Source organism: Tamandua tetradactyla, chromosome 7 (assembly GCF_023851605.1).
Source record: "Tamandua tetradactyla isolate mTamTet1 chromosome 7, mTamTet1.pri, whole genome shotgun sequence".
NCBI lineage: Eukaryota > Metazoa > Chordata > Mammalia > Pilosa > Myrmecophagidae > Tamandua > Tamandua tetradactyla.
Genome location: NC_135333.1, coordinates 25,507,161 through 25,531,546, shown reverse-complemented (window position 1 = coordinate 25,531,546; position 24,386 = coordinate 25,507,161). Strand labels below are relative to the sequence as shown.

General features: G+C 43.2%; 1 protein-coding gene across 7 annotated transcripts in view; it reads left to right on the top strand.

Moving 5' to 3' along the window:
* Window positions 1–24,386, top strand: part of LARGE1 (LARGE xylosyl- and glucuronyltransferase 1) — a 617,012-nt gene that overhangs the window by 553,278 nt on the left and 39,348 nt on the right. For all 7 annotated transcript variants that reach the window (XM_077168649.1, XM_077168652.1, XM_077168654.1 and 4 more), the window contains exon 11: window positions 15,466–15,629. In XM_077168649.1, the coding sequence (XP_077024764.1) occupies window positions 15,466–15,629 (164 nt within the window). The remainder of the gene's footprint in view (window positions 1–15,465; window positions 15,630–24,386) is intronic.

Genomic DNA, 24,386 nt, shown 5'->3' with positions numbered 1-24,386 from the left:
GGTTTCAACAAACACTGTGTTCTCTTTTTTTTCTTCAGTTTTCTGGGCTCAAATAAGTATTTGCCATCATCATCAATATTTGAGTGCCCATTCGGCACTTTTTTTCCCAAAAGCTAAATGAAAACTGCTCTCTTGCCTCTTTTTTTTTCTCCCCTTTGTGGAAGAAGCTCAAAAAGCATTGCAGTATGAAGCCATCAGTTAATCATCCGTATCGGTGAATTCCCATTGTGTGCTGAGTGTCATACAAAGTGGGACTCCCTTTGTAAATGACTCACCAGCTTTTCCCACCATCTCTTCTCCTGGCGGGTGAAGAGGTCACTGATGGCCTTTCTCAGAATCTGTGACCACTTTTATTTGTGAAGTAAGCGCGCGTGAATGCCAGCTTCTGCGAGGCGCCGTGTGGGGTTCTGAGGTTGAGATCAGAGACTGACCCAGTTCTGCATATAAGTTGCTTACACATAACAACTGTTAGAGATGCCGGGAGGAAAGTCTGGCCAGGTGCAGGGAGGGCTGTAACGAGAGGGTGGCCTTCTCTAGCACACCCCCACAGCAACTGTCCCCACCACTCTGCCCCTTGACCACAGCACATGAGCCTGTGGTCAGGCCTGCGGGCCTCTGGGCTTGCTGTTCCCACTGCCTGGAAGACACCCTCACTGGGTAGTTAAAGGTCTCAGAGGTATCTACGTCATGGAAACTTTATGAACCTGCAAGTCAGTCTGTGACATGCCCTATTTTATTTTTATCATAGCACATGCCACACTATTGCAATCCTTTGATTTGTGTATTTGCTTCCTAGTATTTTTTTCTATCTCCCCCTGATCAGAATCTAAGACCATTAGATTAGAGATAATGTGTGTACTATTCACCTCTAGGTCCCCACTCAAATAAAGCCAAGCACATAATAAACACTCCATAAATATTGAATGAATGAATGATTTGAGCAAATACAAGAGAATGAAGTACCACCTAAATGGAACAACAGATGAAGAAGTAAGGAATTAAAGAATTTTATACATATTTTATAAATATAAATATATATTATATATGGTTGTTTTGATTTGTTAATGTCACCAGAAATGCAATATACCAGAAACAGGTTGGCTTTTATAAAGGGAATTTATTAAGTTACAAGTTCTTAGTTCTAAAGCCATAAAAATGTCCAAACTATAGCATCTAGAGAGAGATACTTTGACTCAAGAAAGGGCAGTGACATTTGAGGTTTCTCTGTCAGCTGGGAAGGCACATGGCCATGTCTGCTAGCTTTCTCTCCTGGCATCTCCTTTCAGATGGCTTCCCAGGGGGTATTTACTTTCTACATCTCCAAAGGTCTCTCTGTGTCAGCTCTGAAGCTTTTTCCAAAATGATTCCCTCTTAAAGTTTTCCAGTAAGCTTCCCACCTTGAATGGATGGAGATGCATCTCCATGGAAAACACTTGATCAAAAGGTCCCACCCACAACTGGGTGGGTCACATCTCCATGGAAGCAACTTAAAGTGACCCTACCCAATAATATTGAATCAGGATTAAAGAACATGACTTTTCTGGGACACACACAGTTTCAAACCAGCACAATGGTGTACTAGAGCATCAACGATGTTGGAAGAGAGACAAGGCATGAAGCTTATGGGGAAGGCAGACCTTCGAGGGCTTTATTTAGCTCAGCTTAGGTGTTTGACCTTTATCCTGGCAGCAGTCAAGTTTACATCTGGAAAAAAAAATCACTGTTGAGAATAGAATGAAAGGGACAAGATTGGAGGCAGGGAGACCCTTTGAGAGACTGTTGCCACATTCTAGGTAAAATATGATGATGGTACTCTAACATAGGGCAGCAGCACTGGGGTTGGAAAGAAAAGAATGGATTGTTTTGTGGTCGCTAAAAATAGAGAAGCAGTTACAACTAGGACACATAAATCAAGACAGCAACAGCGGGTCCCCTCACCATGTTAAAGCCAGGTGCTCTGGCAAAATTAGCCAGCAGTGGTAGGGGCTGGAGCACAGAGAGTCTGTAAACACTGCACTTCTGGAACCGTGTCTCTGTAGGGAGCTCCACCACCTGGTCCTCCACAGCATGTCAAGTGTTATCTGCAAACATAACCAGAGGGAAAAGCTAACATCTTGGATCCAGCCCAAAACCAGATGCTCCCAGCTCTCGGAAAAAGGTCATCAGAGCTGTGACAAGTGGACAGATGGTGATGAGTCTCAAAGGAAGAAGGACAGGAACCTCTTCATAGGATCTAGGATCCCAGATGGACTGTAGAGTAGGATGGGAGTAGGTTCCGATGGTACTGTCTAACTCTCAAGATGCATTCGTTCACTCAGCAGATATTTATTCCAGCAGTTGCCAACCCCAAGGATTAGCATGGACCACAGGAGATTGGGACCTGGCTCTCCCAATGCTTGTCTAGTTGGGGAAATGCAGATAAGCAGGTGGTTGCCATTCAGTGTGATCAATACTGGAACGGCGTGGTGCTTTTTTTATACGTGAGGATGCTTCACTCAGACTTGGGGAGAGAAGGTATATCATGAAATACTTCCTGGAGGAGGTGATATTGGAAGGGTGAATAAGGAGCACAGAAGTATGAAGGGTGGACTGAGTGTTCCTGAAGAGAAAGTAGCAGGGACAAAGGAGGCCAGAATTGAACATGTACATGGCTCTTTTCAAGGATAGTTCAGATTCAAATCAAGGCAATATGAGAACTATTGCCTTGGGCTGTACAAATTAATTTTTGCATGATGCCTGAGCCATCTGATAATAGCCCCTTATTCCAAGAACAGGCTCCAGGTTTTATTAACAATTCGGGTAAGAAAGCCTGACACAGAGAGAGAGAGGAACCTGCAGAATCATGTAGAAATCCCTCTGTAAAGCATGTGAAAAGCTGGCACATTTGTTATGGGCTAAACAATCCCAGATAGATTTCCACCAATTAGGAGACTCAGGGTGTTAAGGGGTGGCCGTTGGGTTGGCCTTTCTGCCATAAAAAATAAAAGGTCAGGAATTCAACTTTTTAGTGAGGAGCTAAGATATGAGGAGCAGACTTGCATTTCAGAGCCTCCAGGTACTTGCTCTGGAAGAAGGGAATGGGTACTTCCTCTTGTTTGGGAGGGAACAGGCTCAAAACAGTAAGGTAGAATGAGAGCAGCTGCTGGGACACAGCCCACTGTCTTTCCCTTGGAGTTGTCTTCCTGTTCTATAGCTTGTCTGGCATCTCTTCCTGGAACCAGTAAGTTGATTTATATAATGCATAATAAATTGCATAGGCATTAGTTATTGTAATTAAATATTAGCTTTCCTTTCCCTTTCTTCAGCAACCCAGCCCCTCAGGCATATCCCAGAAACCCTGGGACTCTACAGAACACAGTTGGATAATCACAGAACTTCACTTCCTTATCCATGGAAAAATCCTTCTGCAGCATCCCATCCCTCATAGGCTCACATCTGGTAGAATCCTCTTAAGGACAAGGAGCTCACCACCTCATGAATCTACAGCTGGAAAGCTCTGGATGCTATACCATTCTTCATTATGTTGAGTTGAGGTCTTCCTTTCATAAGGATCCCATTAATCTGAGTCCTGTCCTCTGGGTCAATGAAAAATGAGGTCACCCATCTTGTACCTGACAAACCTGTCAGATGGTAAAGAATGCTCCATATAGTGTGCTGTTCTGAAAACTTGCATCCTTTGCCTATGCATTGTATTGTGGGATGATGCTTTATTGTCAAGACTGCTTTGTTCCACCTGAGAGAATTTTCCATATAAGAGAAGCTCACTTTTTTTAAAGGCAAAACCTTTAATATGTTTTAAAAGATATATTTTAGCCGATTTGGAGGTGAATTGTGCTAAAGTACATGCCCTTCTTTTAGTAACCAAAGTAATATTAAACTCAGATAACAATTTGTGATGACTAAGGTTGCATCAAGGTGGTAGGAGTTGGCCTAAGTAGGGAAGGTGCTGTGTTTATCCTGGCAGGACATGACCTCAGACTATTTGCTGCTTGTTCTACATTTCTTTTCTGACAGCTGTCATTTTCAGTTCATCAGCTTCAGAACAACCCTTTCTGGCCTCACTTCCCTGATCTTCCTTCCCCTGGCAGTCGAAAAATGGAAGACCAATAGTATTTAAAACAAAATGACCAGTGGTAAAAGAGTTCTCCATTGTCATGTTAGGAGTTAAATTAAGAAGCATTTCAAACAATAACGCATATATTGTTGTCAAAATATGTGACAACAACAACAAAAAATTACTGTGTGCCAATGGGTTTTAACAGGTATAGGGAATTCTTTTTTTTTTATTAATTAAAAAAATTAACTAACACAACATTTAGAAATCATTCCATTCTACATATACAATCAGTAATTCTTAATATCATCACATAGATGCATATTCATCATTTCTTAGTACATTTGCATCGATTCAGAAAAAGAAATAGAAAGACAACAGAAAAAGAAATAAAACAATAATAGAGAGAAAAAAATAAAAATTAAAAATAAAAGATAAAAAAATAAATAAAATTAAAAAAAAAAACTATACGTCAGATGCAGGTATAGGGAATTCTAAGTCAACATCCAGTGTTTGCAGACGTATGTCTTACCCCATGCCCACAGCTGACATCACTAACTGATGACCACCACACTCTCTCCACCTGGCCCAGCCTCAGCCCCAACCCCAGAGTCTTTCCCAAAACAGCGCTCCAGGCAACCTGCATTGCTGGACAGTGGCTCAGGAGATGAACCCTGGAGGGCATCCTTGTGATGGGTAATAGACACTCTAGTCTCTTTTATACTAGGGAAGCTCTTTGTGCTGTTGCAAGACCTCGCCCTCCTTTCTTCTAGCTTGTGCGAATTGAAAATTTCCTGTAATGAAAAAGAAAGGGAAACACAAATGTAATCTTCAACACAATTGTGGGCATGATGCATCTCATCTTACAGACAAGGAAACAAAAGCCCCGAAGAGATGAGTTACTTGCTCAAAGCCATGCAGCTCCTTCAACAACTAGGCCAAGATTTGAAACCAAGGGGCCAACTAACTTAAAGCCGCAGTACCATGGCCATGCTTCCCAAGTGGCTAAAGCTACACACTTAGAATTAATGTAATGACTACTACAAGATATTCAGGGGTTCTCCTATATAATCTTTCTTTTTCACTTAAACCATGAGGTAATCATATTAGCTATGTGGAATAGAGAAAGAAATGGAGAACTGAAGTCACAGAGTAGGTTGGTGGCCCAGGCAGAGCTGGTATTGGGTCCCTCACTCATAGTTGGCCTTTCTCCAACTATTTAAAATGCTCCCCTTCCTAACACTGCAACACCTACCCCCTACCCTAGCGCTCCCCAACTTCCAGGGTCTCTTCCTTTATTCTTCTTCAAAGCACTCATACAAATCAATATACTATATACTTTTTTATGTTGTTGATTATGTCCCTCCCACTGGAATGTAAACCCTATGACTGCAAAGATTTTTATCTTTTTGATTCATCAATATATCCTTGTGCCTACCTAGAAGACTGCCTGGTACCTGGTGCTTGCTCGATGCATTTTGTTAAATGAATGAACTATAACATTTCCTTTCCTTGAAATAGTTGGGATGTGCTGGAAAGATGGCCTTACTTGGAAGCAGAAAAGCTGCACCCAGGAAAAGGCATAACTCTTGCCTTCCATGAGCCTCACTTTTCTCAACTGTGAAATGGTCCATTAGTAAATCCATCACAGGTTGCTAGGAGTATGTGTGCTGTCAAAGTGTGAGAAGTGTTGTGCACCCATAGGAAGCTATTGTTACAAGTGCTAGCCAGAAGCTCATCCTGGCCCCCTCCCCCTCAATCTGCTCTGACATCCCTTGCTTGCTTCTGTAATGAAGAGGCCTTTCAAGTTCAAGTCCCTGTCATGCTACAAGGACAATGGACTACCTGCAGGGCCGCCTTCCCTCATAGTAAGCCCATTAAGAGGGAAAGACAACAGCATCACCATGGCCAATTAGAAATTAAAAATCAGACACACATAAACAGATTCTACAAGCACGTCATGGTGCCACTCTGCTCGGCAATGCCAAGGAACAGATGGCTCTGTGGAAACAGCTGTATCCGAGAGAATCCCAGAGAAAAACCAGAATTCATTAATGCCCTCACATGGGAGCTGCATGTCACCACCTCTTTAACCACCTGGCAGGCAGCAGACCCAGCATGGACAGGACCAGAGCCCTAAAATAGTCTCCCCAAGGCCAGTCTCCAGTGACCTTCCTACTGGAAGCCTCAGGGATCACAGTGTCTGCCAGGGAGGCCAGGGAAGTGGATGGCAGGAAGAGGCAAAAAGAAGTTGCAACTGTGAACCAAAGGATCAAAATATTCGGTGGACACAACGCTGGGTGCAGGCATACACCTGTGGGCTGGAGCCTTTTTTCCTACCCAGCCTCAAGTTGCACATATCCCTCTTTCACCCCTAGATTCCCACCATTCTTGACCCAAACTTAGCAGGCTCTCTACTCTCCTGTGCCTTTGCAGCAGCTCCCTCCCTTCTCTCCTGTCTGCTGAACCTTCCTTGACAAATGAGCTTCCCTTTCCTTGTACAGCAAAGTAGGTAAGAAGGCAGCTCTGGAGCAAAACTGCCTCTTGTAAAATCCTAGGAACACTAGCTGTGAAATTGCATGCACCTTTTAACTGCCTAGCCCTCAGTTTTCTCAACTATAAAATGGGAATAATAGGAGGTTGCAAGGGTAGTTCAGTGGTAGAATTCTCACCTGCCATGGGGGAGACCCAGGTTCAAGTCACAGCCCATGCGCTTCCCAAAAAACAAATGAACAAAAAAATTCGACAAATGGTGCTGCAATAATAAAACAAATGGAATATGACCCCATCATACAGCATACCCAAAAAAATAGGAATAATAATTATTCCCACCTGATAGAGGCATGAGGACTCACTAAGGTGAAACAGGACAGGAACTTAGAAGGGTATAACACACAGCACATGCTCCCTGTATCAGTCAAAGTTCTCCAGAGAAACAGAACCAGAAAGATGTATATATATATATATATATATATATATATATATATATATATATAAAGAGATTTATTCACGGAATTTTCTCATGCATTTGTGGGAGTTGGCAAGCCCAAATTCAGTAGAGCCAGCCAGCAGTTGCAAGGCTGGAACTCTCAGTCTTGAGGCAGAATCTCCTCCATTTTTCCTCAGGGAAACTTCAGTTTTGCTCTTAAGGACTTTCTTAAGTTGTTTGTATGGGGCCCACCTACGTTATCAAGGAAATTCTACTGTTAACTGCATCTACAAAATATTTTCACAGCATCACCTAGATTAGTGTTTGATTGGTTAACTGGGTACTAAAGCCTGGCCAAGTTGACACATAAACTACCACACCCCCAAAATTAAGTTTTGTTGTATTATGATTACACTGTGTTGTAATTGTTGATTTGCCTCTTTGTTTTCCTCCCCACCCATCCCCTGCTCTATGAACTCTTTAAATGTAGGAACTAAGGCTCAGTCCCTATTCCTAACACAGAAGTTGGTATAAAATAGGGGCCTGTTAATTGTATGTGATATATTCACAAATACTGATAACTGGGGAAAGCAGGAGACCACACTATTTTCTTCCCTGTCCTAAGCCTAGGTCAGCACTGGGCAGACCCTCTTCAAACCTTTGCTTAACTGAGCTGAACCCATGCCTCTGTCCCTACCATTAGAGGCTAAAAGTGTTCCATGGTTTGGTTTCCTTAATAAAAAGTACTTTGAATTTCTGAGTCTTTGTTGATTAATACACAGGCAACGGAGTAAGCTAGCAGTCTTTCCTAATCTTCTGCATGGTTTAATATAATCTGCTGATTTAATAAAAATGTCACTGCTTCATGGAAACCCTAGAGAAGAGCACTGGATTGGGTTTCAGAAGACAGAGTTTAGAGTCCCAGCCTCTCTGAGCAAATCCTTGGTGCTCCTGTTTCCTCATCTGTCAGCACTGCCCATCTCATACAGGTGTTAGGAGGCATAAATGAAAATACGGATATGAAGACCACTAAAAAGTGAAGGTTGAAAGCAAAAAAGTTCTATTGCTCAGTGTTATTTTACCCAGCAGATGTATCCTCCCCGTTGTGCCAAGGCATCGAAAGGAGGGGGAGAGCAGGAAGATACCAGTGGCCTCAAGAGACTCCCTATTTGGCCCATTATAGTACATCTTCATCACTTAGTGCCTAGAGAAGTGAAATGTAAAGTGAGGAGACACTAGCAGCTGTAAAATGGCCCAGCATGCTGGAAGTTTATTACTCATAGAGTCAAGTCTCAGCAGGTATTCCTAATTGGCAGGCAGCCTTTTTCAAGGTTCAGGGACCCAGACTCCTTCTACCCCATGGCTCTGCCTTCCATGTAGTCCTGGACTCTGCTGCTGGATTCTCTTACTCTGGCTATCAGCCAGGAAAAGAGAACGAGGATTGCACGTGGGCCTGCTTGAGAGTGGCCCTAACCAGAACCTGCTCAAATTCCACAGAACAGAGCTTCATGACAGAGATACCCTTCCCCGCAGAGAGGTTGGAAATACAGCCCAGCAGCTGTGTGCCCAGGAAGAGAGGAGAATACAAGTGTTGGTGAGCACAGGTCACTGCCACAGTGGGGAATACGTGCGTTCAGTCCTGTATGGTCACAGAATCATCTATCATTAGACCTAGAGAGAACCCCAAAGATTAATTAACAAGGTGTTATAGTGACCCGGTTATGTGCAAGAACTTGGTGGATATACACCTGGGATTGAATCTCAGCTGCTCCATTCACGAATCGTGTGACCTTGAACACGTGGCTTAACCTTTCAGGTGATGCATGTCTTCATCGATAAAACAGAACTGATAGTAGTTCCTTCTCACGGAGTTGTTTTGAGTGCTAAATGAGGTACAAGCCCAGTGACAGCTGGACTCCCGAGAGCTGCATTATGAAGCCCAAATTCTCCGGCTGAGGATTGAGAGAAATGACTTGCTCAAGGTCACACAGAAAATTAGTGTCAGAAAGATCAGATTTCGGTCTCCGGTTATCCCAAGTCTCGCTCTGCAGTTTTGCCTAACTGTGAACTGAAATCCCTTCCGCCAGAGCACCAGGGCACCCTTCCAAGCCCTCCAAATCCTCAGGCACGACCAGCCATCATCTCTGGCAGCTAAAGGTCAGTCTAGGCCACTGTCCTGAGGGATGTGAGGAAATAAATGCAAACCGCTTAAAGGGCCATTTTCCCCTGAGCTCAAATCTCCCTGTGCCTCAGCTGACTGCCCAGAGAAGCAATTTAGCAAATGCGTTTTATCTCAGGAGAAATCTGTCTTTTGTTTCTGTGACTTGCTTCTTGGAGCCCTGTGGTCCCCCAGTGGCCAGAGTGCAGTAGCATTCAGACCCTGTTAATGAAAACGCTAGCCTCCAACCAGCATCTCCCTGGAGAAATTACCCATACCCTGGGTGAAAGGATGGAGTTCTTAAGCAGCCAAAGTATTCCCCTTGAAGTAACATCAGCCACGCAGTCAGCAATAAGCAAGCCTAGATTAGAATTTGAAAAGGCACATAATGCAATCATAATCACATTGCTTAGGTTTGTGTGGTACTTTACAGTTTACAAAGCACTTTTACATGCATTAGCTCATTTGAGAAAATTTGGGGGAATTAGTTAACTACAGAAAAGTATAAAGAAGCAAATAATATTCATCTGTGATTCTACCACTCAGAGAAAATCAGTTAACATTGTAATGTGCTCCCATCAGTCTATTTTCTCTGTGTTTTTTGTTTGTCTCTTTGTTGTATTGGAATTATACTGCATATACATTTTTATGGCCTGCTTTGTTCATGCAGCATTGTTATGTTCAACCATCTCATTTGATCCTTGCATCCATCCCCTTGGAGAGAAGTAATTGTGTTGTGAAAATTTCCCCAGCTTGAGGTCCCAAGACTGAATTCTCAATCCAGAAGCTGATTCTTACTAGCTGCATAACTGGTGGTTTCCTGGAGTTTACTGGAATAGTCTGAGCCTCAGTTTCTTCCTTTGTAAAACAGAAATGGTAGCACTCACCTTGGAGCATTGCTGGAGAATGAGCATTAATGAAGCAACGCACCTGAACCATCTAGCAATGACTGGCACGTAAGAGGTGCTTGATATCCGGTAAATCACCTGAACGGTGCTTAGCTGAAAGAAGGCACCAATCCATGTTGATACTGAATAGCATGTTAAAGTTCAAGGAAGTTTTATGACACTTCCAGAACTGCTAAATCCACAGAGATAGAAAGCAGACTAATGGTTCCCAGGATCAGGGAGGAGAAGGAGAATGGGAGTGGGAGTGGCTGCTTTCCTCAGTATGTGCTTTCATTTTGGGGTGGTGAAAATGTCTTTGAATTAGATAAAGGTGATAGATGCACAACACTGAATGTGCAAAATGCTCCTGAATTTTACGCTTTATAATGGATAATGGTTGATGTTAATTTATTTTTACCTCAATTTAAAAAACAAAGCTCAAGGAAGGCATCTGACTGGCTCATAGTCCTGTATAACAAGAGCTAGAGTTTGACAAGTTTTCGCAGTATCATAACTGATGTGCTTTCCGCGGATGCACCGTGTGGTTGTAGATGACGATATTCCTTTAGCCCCATCTCTCCTGGGGTAGAGGTAGTGTATTATGTTCATCAGTCCCTGCTCCCTTTTTTAAACTGCAGTGGCTACTGAGCACATCCAGTAGAGGCTTGTGGAACATCAGGTATACGCTAAGTTCAAGAGATTCAGATATGAATGAGATACAGCCCCTGCCTTTAGGAGCTCACTCTGGGGGTGCATTTTTCAAAGTAAGTCCTGAAACCATTTACCCTGACTCATTCAGGTGTGAGACATGCACCTCTGTGTGTAGGGGTGGGGGGAAGAGAGAACCCACATAGGTGCATTTCTTGTGTTTTGGCCACTAATATTCTTCCTTATGTGGTGAAGGGAAACTTCTTGTTGGAGCCGCATCAAAGAAAGACCCTTTCTTCCACATACACACGTGCCTGTGCATCCTCACACACTTTCCTACCCACCCACGTCCTCACACATCCCCACCCTTCTCTTCACAGAGCAGGGAGCCGTGCACTCCTGTCAACACATTAAAAACAGCACGCAAAACCAGAAAAAACAGCCCTGCTTTTACAGCTAATTTTGCAGATGTTCATTCTCTAATGGGGAATAATTGGTTGTGCTCTTTTGCAGTTCAGAGGGGGAGGGAAGGAAGATGACATCAGTTGGTTCACTGCCCTCTTGGGAGACAACATCGTGGTTTCCAGGCATATCTGAGTTCCTTGAGGAGGAGAATGTGGAGATTCTCTTGGACACTTCTGAATTAGGCACATGCAGCCCCTGTCTTCTTGCCCACCAAGCCCTTGCCATGCAGCCTCCTTCAGGTGATGTTTGAGCTCAGAAAGCATCTATCTAGGTGTCTCAAGGGGCCCAGGTATCTCCCTTTCCTAATAGTTATAATAGCCAGGATAAGGAGTGACATCTGTTACGTGTTTACTTGATGCCAAACTGTATAGTCTTCATATGCAGCATCTCTTGGAATCCTTTTATAATAAATCCTTTTATAAGTTCCCTGGGTACTTACCACTATCATCCCCATTTTACCGTTGAAGAAATTGAAGCTTAAAAAGGTTTCTATAACATATCCAAGGTCATGCTGGCAGGAGTGGGATAGAACCAGTAAACCTTAGCCGCAACACTGCAGCTGCTCATTGACCTCTGAGAGTGAAAGGGCATATTTCCTTGAAAAACATCCTCAGAGTAGAGGGGCACAGACCCAGGTTTGATCTTAACATCTTCAGAACTGCTTTCTCAGCTGCCAAGTGAGGCTGCTAATGCCTCATCAGAGGGTTCTGAGAAGGCAAGGGAATCACACATACCCAGCACCTTGCACAGAGCTGGCACGTACATCTTTGCTCTCCAAAACTTTTCCAGTAATCGCAGATCCTTGAAATGCAAATATAAGAGCCAACAATGGGCTTCAGAAGCATTTATCGATCACCTCTCTGCATGTAACTACAATTTAAAAAAGAAACACTGGAAGGATGGGCCCTAACTTCATAATGATCACAGTCTTCTCGTGTGCCACTAATACTTTTCATGCATGCAGTGTATGAATACTGAGCAGCTCTGGGGCACTAGGCACTGAGCTAGAGGCACTGGTAAAGTGTCACAGGCTCACCAGGCAAGTTGCCCTAAAATAGTTTCAGTTCAACTTGACAAGTATTTTAATGGAGTTACAAATTGAGTGCTATTGGAGCACAGAGACAAAATGAACTGGTTCTGCCTGACAGGGCCAGCAAAGCTCTCATGTATGAGGTGCCATCTAAGCTGAATCTTGAACAATGAATGCAGGGTCTCCAGGTGGGAAGAGTGGGGTGAGGTGAGGGATAATTGCAGAGGAAAGGGAAGAATGTGTAAAGTCACAGAGGTATGGGAGGGGAAGTAGGCTTGGGGAGCAGACAGATCATTTGTGAGCGTTCAGAGTATATGGGAGCACAGCTCCACTTACTAAGAAGCAGGTCAGAAAGAGCAGGTCCAGGACTGTTTTAGTTTACTGGCTGCCAAAACAAATACAGTACAGTGGGTTGGCTTCAACAATGGGACTTTATTGACTCATGATTTTGAAGCTAGGAGAAGTCCAAAATCAACACGTCATCAAGGCAATGCTTTCTCCACAAGACTGTGGCATTTTAGGCTAACCTCTGGCAATCCTTGGTTCTTGGCTTTTCTGTTTCATGGAAATGCATATGGCAGCCTCTCCTGGCTTCTCCTTTTTCTTTTTGGTTCCTCTGACTTTTAGCTTGAGGCTGCTCCCTCTGGCTTTTCTCTCACTTTCTGTGGCCTTCCCTATAGGGCCTTTGGTAGTAGGATTAAAGACCCATCCTGATTCAGCTGGGCCACCTTAACTGAAGTGACCTCATCAAAAGGTTCTGTTCACAAGAGTTCACAGCCACAGAAATGGTTTAAGAATGTGTTTTTCTGGGCTATGTAGCTCTGAACCACCACAATACTATCAGCGAAGTATTGGAGTTCAATTCTTCAGGTTAGAGGGAGTCCTTAGGCTCTTAAGATCTTAGATGGAATAAAAATTCCAGTTAGTTTTTCTAGAGTTATGCTAGGAACCTATTGGCATAGTGGGTGTTTTCAAAGAGGCAAGAGTATTAAATTTGATTTGAAAAGCTGAGGAATATCCCTGATTGCATCCTTTCCACAAGCAGTGGAGAATGTCTCATAGCGCATTGGATCTCAACTCATCCCCCAAGGAGCATTTATAAATGTGTGAATATACAAGGCTGTTGGTGGTCATGGCAAAAGCTGGAGAATGCTACTAGCATTTAGTAGGCAAGGTCCCAGGTGGGTCTCCATAATGAAAAAGGGTCTTACACAAAATCCCAGTGATGCCTTTCCCAGCTCTCTGTTGCTTGGAACCCATAAAGCCTCAGTGGCATACAGCAAGAAGTGTTTGTCGAGGCAGCTCTCCTGATGTGGGCTGGGCTTGCTCATGCGATGGGGATCATCTGGCTGTCAACTCAGGCAACAGGAGTGTCTCTCATCCCCCAGCAGGCTAGCCCTATCGTTTTTTTATGACAGAAGAGATGCAAGAAACATAAGCTTTCTCTTAAGGCTAGCCTCTGCCTTGGGATGACATTGCTTCCCTGCAGTCTGTTAGCCACAGTAAGTCAGAAGTCCAGCCCAGATTCAGGGGCTAGGGATAGAGACCCCACCTTTTTAGGCAAAGCCCTGTGACAAAGGGTAAGGATACAAGGTGGAGTGAAGAATCAGGGCAATTGATGCAATCATTTACCAAAGCACACATCCTAAGAAAAAATGCCTTAGATTAATCTATCAAAGCAATCGTCCTAATTGTCTGCCTTACTCTTCTTTTTTTAATTTTTAAGATTCAAAGATTGTAAAGAAGCAAGTTATTATATTTTGTTGTTAATTCTTATTTTATTAGCTCAGAGATTTTTAAAAATACCTTTAAAAATGTGCTCTTATATTCTGAATAGTTTGTAACACTGGCCTGTTACTAGGCAAGTTATCACTTTTTAAAAATCGATTTTATTGAAAAGTAATTTCCATATAATTAGTCCACAGTTTCTGGAGTGTTCACAATGGTATGCACCACCCAGTTGTGACATAGAACATTTCCATCATACCAAAAGCTTCTCTCAGGCCTTTCGTACCCCACCCCACATCCACTGCTCTAATTTCTATCACCATAGATTAGTTTTCTGATAGCTTTTCTTTTTTTAATCTCAATGTATCCATCTATAAAATGGGATAAGCGTACCCACCTGGTAGAGTAACTGTGAGGTTTGCGTGAGATGTGTATATTGCACATCTGCTTAGGCCCCAGCTCTCAAATTCTAAAACCCTTAGTTCACTGTTAGCACATTAGCCTGATGCTTTCACTGGTTTGGGTAGGAAGGAGAGAAGTAGAGCTAGTTAAAAAGACTTCTGCAGACAGATTAATACAATAAGACATTCAGAGTGGGGGAGTGGGGATAAGAGAAAAAGGTAGGACTTACTTAGATGAAATCAAAAGAAAAGCTTGTTTTATTTTTTTATTATAAATTATATTCCACAAGAATTTTCCATTTTAACGATTTTTAATTGTGCAATTCAGTGGCATTAATTACATTCACAATGTTGTGCAACCATCACCAATATTTACTTCTAAAACGTTTTTATCACCCCAAACAGAAACTCTACATCCGTTAAGCAATGAACTCCCTTCCCCCCTCAACCCAGGTCAGCCCTTGGCAACCTCTAATCTACTCTCTGTCCCTATGAATTTGCCTATTCTTGTTATTTCATAAAAGTGTAATCATACAATATTTGCCCTTGTGTGCGTGGCTTCTTTCACTTAGCATAATGTTTTCAGGGTTCAGTGATGTAGTAACATATCAAAACTTCATTCTTTTTAATGGCTGCATAATATTCCACTGTGTGTCTATACCATCTTCTGTTTATCCATTTATCTGTTGATGGTGTTATTTTTTGTTTGTTTTTGTTTTGTTTTTCTTTCCAAAACCTAGTATGAAAATTGAAATGTGTAACTCTAGGAAGGAAAAGCATCAGGTCACACGAAAGTATGTTCTGTTCGGTTTGGTTATGCTCATTGTTGAAAGTCCTCGCTGTGTTGAAACTGTGTGCTCAGAGGTCTAGGAAAACACTTCTGATTTATTTTTAAGGGGTTTGTGGTCACTTATACCATGATCACCACCATCACTCTCAGCTACAAGGAGGCTCATTTCTCAGGTACTGAGCACACATTGACTTTCACCACCCCCTTTTTTGAACTTAGATTTAATTGCAGAGTAGAATAAAAATGCTGATTCTCTCCTTTTATATTTGCCCTAATAGGTAATAAACTCCAGGGAGGGCGATGGCACAGCAGCCAGGCTCCTGGTCCCCTTCCAGATTTTCCTTGTGTTCTCAAGCCGTCTTCCCTACCTTTCAGCTCCAAAAGCAACTCTCAGAGCTGGATGAGGATGACCTGTGTTATGAGTTCCGGCGAGAGCGTTTCACTGTCCACCGTACCCACCTCTACTTTTTGCACTATGAGTATGAGCCTGCTGCAGACAACACAGATGTCACCCTGGTGGCTCAGCTCTCCATGGACAGGTACGGCAGATGGGCCCTGCTCCCCACACAGTCCCTTCTCCTGCTGCTCTTTGCCCGCTCGAATGGAGAAGGCCGAGTTGGCTTCGCAGTCTTAGGGTAGTAAAGCCTGATAAAGTGGGGCCCTATCTCATCCCCTCTCAAAGATGATAAGACAAGAGGTCTCATCATCACCACCACCACTATCACCCTACCTCCGAGGCTGGGTGACGGCCTGAGTCTGAGAGATAGATCCTTACTCAGATCAGCTTAAGGGAACGGGGTTGCATTGTAGGAAAATACAGACTGAAACTGCAGTTGACACTGGAAAACAGCTGTTCTTTCTTTTCTTTATACACATATCCAGCGTTTATCAAAACAGTAGCAGCATGATCCCCACCCTTATGCACCTTATAGACTAATTCAGTAGTTCTTATCCTTGGCTGCACATTCAGTCACCTGGGGAGCCTAGAAAACAAATTCATGTCCAGCCTCCATTTCAGACCAGTTAAGTAAGTACCTTTGTGGGATGGATCCCCAGACATTGTTTTAAGTTCCCAATGAATGGCCAGGTTTGGGAACACAGCACTAGTGGTATAAACAATTAATTAAAATGATTATAATTGTGGTAGTGCTTTGAAGGAACTGATATAGATAATAAGTGTCAGGTAACCTTCCTGAGATGGTGTGGTTGGGGAAGCTCTTTGAAAAGGGCACATTTCTGCATAGACCTGGAGGGTAAGATCAGGAGGAGTCAAATATGTGAGTTCTTGAGAGAAGAGTTTTCCAAGCAGATGAACTAACAGGTGCAAAGGCCCTGTGGTGAGCAGGACCATGCATATTCAAAAACCTGTTAGAGACCAATGTGACAAAAGCATAACAAGGGGGTCAGAAGGAACACAGCATGAGATGAGATTAAACAGAATGTTAGAAGCTCATAAGATACTTAATTTTATTTAAGTGTGATGAGAAGTTATTGAAGACATTTACACAGTTATATGATCTAATTTATAAACATTTATAAAAGTATCTCTTTAGTTTCCAGGAGGCAAATGAATTAGAAACCCCGAGGTGGGCAAGGCAGCTTTTCTATAGCTCACCATTCATATGCCCCCCACTAGCACTTCTGCTGACCAGCTTCCTCTTCAATTTATACATGGCCCAGAGGGACTGACCCGGTGCCAGCTTTCTTTATGGCATTGTCCTCAGCTCCCACACCTAGGGAGAAAATTTTATTGGCTCCTTGTTCTCTTTTGAGCTGCCTCAGAGATGTCTGTCAGCCTTAGATAGGATTCAGTGGGAGTGTTTTAGGGATTAAATAAGCTAATGCCTATAAAGTGCTGAGAACAGTACGTGGCATGTAATAAGTGCTCAATAAATGTCAGTTATTTTTAGTCATGAATGATTGGAGAATGAGCAGACAAATGAAAGAACAAACCCTTGAACATGAAAGGTTCACCTGCAGTAGCTAGGAGTTCCAAGGAGTGAGTGGAACCTTGTGTGTGTGGTTTACAGAAACAGATTCCTGGCTCTCTAGGTCCCCCACATCTTAGCAAATGATTGCACTCATTGCAGAGTCGGTCCCCTGGCTAGTGAGCCCTTGGAGATTCACAAGATCTATCGGAACTTAGAGATGGGCCTCTGGAACTTCTGTGAACAAACACGGAACTTTCTCACCATAATAGGTAATAGGTAAACACAAAATGGGGCAAAAATAGAAGGGAAAACTAGAGATTCTAGCACCTACTTATGGCCTCAGTTTTCTAATTTCCCAAATCCAAGTCATCACTCAACATGTATCTCTCAAGCATCTGTTAAGATTGTGTGTCAGGCGTTGTAGGGCTGGAATTATTTATATAAAGACCCTATTCCCACCTTCAAAGTGTATGTACTAATCAGGTTTAGTGTATTAGGGATTATTTTAATCACTGCATAACAAATTACCACAAATTGAGCAGCCTGAAAGAACACACATTTATTAACTTATCCTTTCTGGGGGTCAGGGGTCCAGATACATGTAGCTGAGGTGCCTTCTGCTCAGGGTCTCCAGGCTGAAGGCACAGTGTCAGCCGGGGCTACAGTCTCATCTGATGTTCAGGTCCGCCTCTAAGCTCATTCAGGTTATTGGTAGAATTCCATTTTAGGGCTGAGGTCCCCGTTTTTTTCCTGGCTGTTGGCTAGGCTCCTTCTCAGCAACCAGAGGCTTCCTCAGGTCACTCTCCCAACCTGGCAGCTTATATCCTCAGAGCCAGAGGAAGACTCTCTCTCCAGTGTGCTACAGCAGTCTTATATAATATAATGTAACCATGGGAGTAATATTCTGCCATATTCCCAGGGTGTGTACACCACAGGTGGGAAACTTAGAATTCTGCCTGCCACAGGCAGGCAAACCAATTCTTATAATAGAGAATGATGAGTGCTGAGCAAGAAAGCATCCACACTGTGGGAGCCCAGAGGAGTCCCACCCCAGCCAGGGGTAGAGAGAGAAAGATGCAGGGATGGTGTCCTGGGGAGGTGGCAAGTGCATTGGGTTGGAGGGTGAGTAGACTGAGTAGGAGGCCCATGGAGAAAGAAGGAAGGTTCCCCAACATAGAGCATGCTACATGAGACCAGGACAGAGGGCACTGAGCCCATGGAGAACAAGCAGGATGAGGGAAAGAAGAGCAGCTGAACTTGGCCAGGTAAGTAGGGGCTGGATTTCACAGGACCTCGGGGAACCAGGTCGGTCACCAACCCTTCCAGCTCACACCTGTCAGCTCTCAGTGAGGCTCTGTAAGGCACCTGACCCAGACGAGTGTCCCAAAGTCACCTCTATCCTCCTGTGTCCCTTAACTTCTTACCCAGCTTCTGGTTTGAGTGCCCAAGATCTCCCTTATGGAGCAGCCTCATCAGTAAGTAACTGCACATTTGTTTCTCCTTTTCTTCCATGGCCTTTAAAGTGAAAATCAAATGTGCTCCTTGACATTAATGCTGAATGATGGTATAGACTGGTCTTTTCTCCAGGCAGCACAGTTTTACCTCATGACTCTCAGATCAGGCACCCGAAGCTCAGATAGTATACTCTCTGCACAGGTGGTGAGTAGAATGAGCTCAAAACAAACACAGGTTTCCAGTTCTCAAGATATCACTGGTTCTCCTCTGTCACATTCATGCCTCCTATAATAGAGTCACCTTACTGGGAAAATATTCTTTCACTCAATATTAGCAGTCAGTGGCTATCTCCAAATACAAAAGAAAAAGAAAGACAAAAAAACAGAAAAGAGACAAAGAAAAGTGACATAATTTCTACTCAGAATAAAACATGGCCTAACAGTGAATAAGGCATGGTCTCTGGAGTGAGGCAGATATCCATGTTAACTTTTTGTGTCTCTGCCACATCTTGAGTTTCTCTCTTAGGCAAGTCATTTCACCTCTCTAAGCTTTACTTTCTTCATCTGTAATCTGGGATGATAATTATAGTAACAACCCCCTAAGGCTATTGTAAAGATTAAATGAGACAATAATGCATGTTCATTCTTAGCTGTAGCATATATTCAAAGACTCCCTAAGTGGATACTATTACTATTGGCCAAAATTTAAATATTTGTGGTGCTGAATAAAAGAAAACACTAGACTTAAGCACAAATTGCTCTGGATTCAAATTCCACCAGCTCCTTTGCTACTCGGTGATCTTGGGCAGGTCACTTAACATCTTTGGTTCTCTGTTTTCTTCTTTGTATAAAATAGGGCTAAAAATACTTGCCTGTAGTGTCCTGTTACCTCATAGGATTAGTGGAAAGATTCTGTGAAGATCTTTGGCACTATTTGATATTCAGTAGATATTTGCTAGATTTGTGTACCCTAACCATGACGCCTGCACATGATTAGGTATTTGGGAGAGGTCAAGTGATAGAGGGGAAAAAAATAAGAAACACCTGGGTTCAAATTCCAGTTGTGCCACTCACTCACTGTGTGACTGGACAAGTCACTGAGCCTCTCTGAGCTTCACTTTACTTATCTATGAAATTGTGATAATATAGTCAGTTTCACAGCTTGTTATCTGGGTTATATGAGATGAGAGGATGCAGCAGACCCAGTAAATACTGGGAGATGTGCAACAGATATGTTTCCCTTCTCTTAATGATCCCTTAGTGTAATATAGGCTATAGAATTTGTTATCTGGAATTTTTAATTAGAAAAAATAATTAAGCATTAAGAACCCAAACTACTCTTCTGTACACACTGCTTATAGATAAAAGAATGCAGGCTGAATGGAGCCCCTCCTTCCTCTCCCAGCCTGAAGCATCCCCCTAGCCTGGGCTGCACATGGCCCTGGCAAGGGCTTCCCTCACTGCTTTCCTGAGAGTCCCACACCACTTACATCCACTGAAAACACTAGCCACAGAGTCCTCCCCTTCAAAACACACACATCCTCAAATGTGACAGATGCGGGACACCCCCTAATACACTGTGACAAGTGTGCCATCCAGACAATACCTCAGAGAACCTAAGGAATTCCAAGTCATAACAAGAGATGCTCAGCGGGTTGTAATAAAAAATTATAAAGTGGTAACATAGGCTGATGAAGGCGGTAGAAGTTCTTTCAGCCACTTCCGCTGCATCCTATTAAGATGCAGCACACTGACTGGTGCCTGTTGGATTGATTTTTAATTTAAGAAACATTTTGGGTGTGTTTGTAAACCTTTAGATTCAAAAGTAGGCCCTACGTGAATGCCACAGCGAATTAGGGGAGCTGGCCTGTAGGTTTCCGTGCCATTCTCCCTCTAGAATTCCATTCAGAAAGAATGACTGCTGCCTGGCACAGCTATGCAGCTGGCAGGTTTGGTTCTCTCCCAGTTAGCTACTCAAGATATTTCACTCTCACCCTAGCAGAGTGGTTGAAAGGAAAGAGGGAGCTGACCAGGAAGGAGGGTAGAGAGCCTCTTTAGTGTTCTTTTGACAAATTCCGGAGAATCCTGTAGCAGATTCAGGGACTCATGGGTTTCCTGTTTTCCAGGAGTGGTGGAAAGCAGACACTGGGGTGAGCTATCAGGGTTATCTCCTCTAGAGTAGTGCTCCTCAAAGGGTGCTCCACAGAATGGCAGCAGCATCACCTGGGAGCTTGCTCAAATACAGATTCTCAGGCCCCACCCACACCTACTGAACAATCAACATTTCTAGACTGGAGCCAGGAATCTGGTGTTTCAATAAGTCTTCCAAGTGATCTCAAACATGCTTAAGTTTGAAAAGCACTGATTTATTAGAGAGTGCAAAGGTAACTCTTTCTCCATGTAACATCCAGAGTGATCTTTTAAAAATAACAGCCCAGGCCATGTCATTAAAACCCTCTGCAACTCCTCACTGCATTTATAATAGCATCCCTCCTCCCCATGGCCTCATGCTCCCCAGCCTCATCCCCTCTCATTCTGGCTCTCACTTGCCCATGCTTCATCCAGACAAGTCCTCTTTGTGCTGCTTGAACATGCTATGCTCATTCCTAGGAAAGGCTGTTCCCTCTTCCTTGAAAGCCTCTCTGCTCCCTCTTAACCACCCCCACTCCTCAGATTTTCACAAGACTGGCACCTTCTTATAATCCAGATCTCAGATGTCACCTCCTCTGAATGGTCTTCCCTCACCAACTCTTGCAGTCCTTCTTTATCCTTTATGAGTAAAGACTTACAGTCATTCTCATCAGTTACTGTTTATCTTTATCCTATTCTGTTACCCCTCTAAGGCCTTAGCTCCATCTGGATTTGTCTTGCTTTGATCTGTTTATTGTCTTAACTCCCCAACTAGAATGCAAGCTCCAGGAGTGCAGGAACCTTGTCTGTCTTATTTTCCTGGAGCCTAGCACAATACCTGGCACAGTTTATACAATAAATATTTGTTGAATGAATGCATGTTTGAAAGGTAGAAGCAGAGCCAAAGGAGGGAATGATGGTTTTCGTATACTGAGGACCTGTTCCGTATCTAGCTTTATGCCAGGCCCCTTATATAATTTATCTCAGGCCCCACCTACACCTACTGAATCAAGATTTCTAGGCAAGGGCCCAGACTCTTGTGCTACAATAAGTCTTCCAAGTAATCTTAAGCATGGAATACTCAAATTCAGTTAAATATTATATCAGTTTGCTTAGAAAACTATCCTAAAACTTAGTAGTTTAATGAAACAATGGTACATAGCTCACAATTTGGTGGGTTGGCAGGTTGGTCTGGGCTCAGCTGGGCAGTTCTTCTGCTGACCTCGGCTGGGCTCATTCATATGTCTGCAGTCAGCATGGCAGCTCTTCTGGAGGTGGTCTGGCTGATGGCCATGCAGTGAGGATACCTGGGGCATACATCTCAACACTTAGCAGGGTGTTCACATAGTAACAATCACAAGATTCCAAGACCAGTGAAAGAAAGGGTCAAGCCCCACTGCACAAGTACTTTTTTATACCTTTTCTTATGTCACATTTGCTAATGTTGCATCGTCCAAAGCAAGTAATTGATCAGCCCAGTATGTGTAGGAGAGTATAACAAAAGGAGTGGATAGGGGGAGAGGAATAATTTGTAGTCATTTTTGTAATCTACCAAAGTGGAAATTGAAGTTCAGAAATCTGTCATCCCTTACCCAGGTATACTGACATAGCTCAAAGTCCAAACCCAGCCCAGAGTGGCACCCCTCCACCACGCAGCCTGCCTTGGTGTGATATACAGATTAGAATGGGCTGCCTTCTAGGGAATGAGTTCCCCATTCAAGCAGAGGCTGAGCGACCACCTTCCTGGACTGCCATTAAGGGGATTTCTGACTTTGGAGCAGTTTGGGCACACTGCACCCTTCTGACACTTTGACATTGTCCCGGTGAAGCTGAGTTGGCCTTCTGCCCTCCAGAACTGTAAGATAATAAATCTGTGTGTTTTAAGCCTCTGAGTCTGTGGTCATTTGTTACAGCAGCAATAGGATACTAAAACAGTGAGATTCTCTGGGAAACCCCTGCCTATTTCTCTGCATTACTATAACTCCCAAGTTAAAGGTGATAACGGCTAAGATATGAATGGCACATTGTAAACAGCAGGGAAATGGCAGAGGTTTATTCTATCATGATTCTGTTTTATATATTGTCATTGTTATTATAAAGCTCTGTTTGTCACTTTGTCAGTCAGGTCCTGTCAAAAAGCTCAGTTCTAAGGGAGAAAAGTTGGAGAGATTGGAGCTGGGTGTCATTGAAACAGAAGTGAGTTGTGTAATTTATTAGTGCCTTCTCTCAGAGGTTCTATGGAAAACATCTGGCTCATTTCCTATAAAGCCCAACATGTTTATCTCATCAACAGCCCCTTTCTCCTGAGAGCCTTAAATATTTTGTCTCTATTCCCACCTTAGGCACTTAGCAGAGCTGAGAAGGGCTGGGGCCAGGTGGGACTTGCTCCCTTCTGGAAGAACTTGTCATATCCAAGTCAGTAGGAGGATCCAGAGCAGAAGATGGAATCTCTTCATCCCCAAACATTCCTGCCTGTATCCCACTCCCTCCAGAACCCTTATTTCCACATGCAAGAAATTATTATTGCCTTCACTTCCCAAATCTCAACATATCTGTACAGCAGCTCTCCCTTGAAATACAGAATTCACCCCCATTCTGCAGAAGGCAAAGCTGAGCAATAGGCGGATAATTCAAAATCGCAGATTCTCAGAGCCAAGGAGAGATCAGGGATCCACAGGGAAGTCTGAACACAAAGTTCAGTGACATTTGCTGTCATAGAGAACAGTTGTGCCTCTTTTAAAAAGTAGTTCTGGTCACTTTGATTAGCAAGCATTATAAAGGATGGAAAATGGAGAGCATTTTATCCTAGTGAATATCTTAATCCTCCCTACTAAAAGGCAACAAATCCAGGCAATACCAATTCTCAGAATTGCTGAGAGGAAACTCTTGAGAACCCATCGTGAATGCCACTGAAGCAAGATAACTTTGCCCATTTTCTTTTGTTTAGTAGCATGGAAATGCATGGAATCTATTTCCTAGTAATTGTCTGAACAAAGTGGGCATTCTGACCAGGAGACTGCTGATTATGTACCTCTTGCTGGGTAGGGGAAAAATTGAAATAGGCTTTTGCAGTTTCTTAACCATAGATTTTATGTTCCAGGCACTTCTAATGCCTTTACAAAAAAAAAAAAAAGTCTCTATAAAATTCTCTCCAAACATTTTTGCAGAACCCCCTCTGTTTCAAGCACCTTTTGTTTTTCACTGGGCAATCTTCCTCACCCACTCTCCTTGGCTTGGTGCCTACAAAGTAGTCTTGCACAGTTGGCAGGGGCCCTGGAGCAATGTGGGTTCTGAAAAACAAAGACATCATAGCCTCAGGTACCACCACCCCCATTCACAAATTTCTCCATTCCCTTTACCAAACATTCCACATGATTTTCTTCTTGCAGTTCCCAAAGCCCCATGAGGGTACCTGTCTACATGTCTCAGGCCTAAGTCCAAGGGTAAAAGCTGACCGAACATCTAGAACCTCAGTGCATTCATCAACAAAATGCAGATTAACTTGCAGGTTTATTGTGAGAATTCTGGAAAGTGTCTGGTACATAGTAATGAGTACCAATTGTAGTTAGTACTGTTTGTTTTGATATTTCTTGTTAACTTGTTGGCGTCAGTTTGTCTAAATGCTCTAAGGTTGATGACCACTTTAGGAGATCAGATGTGCTGTTCTACGTCTTTGCTGAGAGAGGAGACACACACTTTGAGCTGGAAGGGGTTCTTTAGAGCATTTAATATAATATCTGCTCCCCAGGCTTAGATGACTGTGTGGTGAGTGGCGTTTATT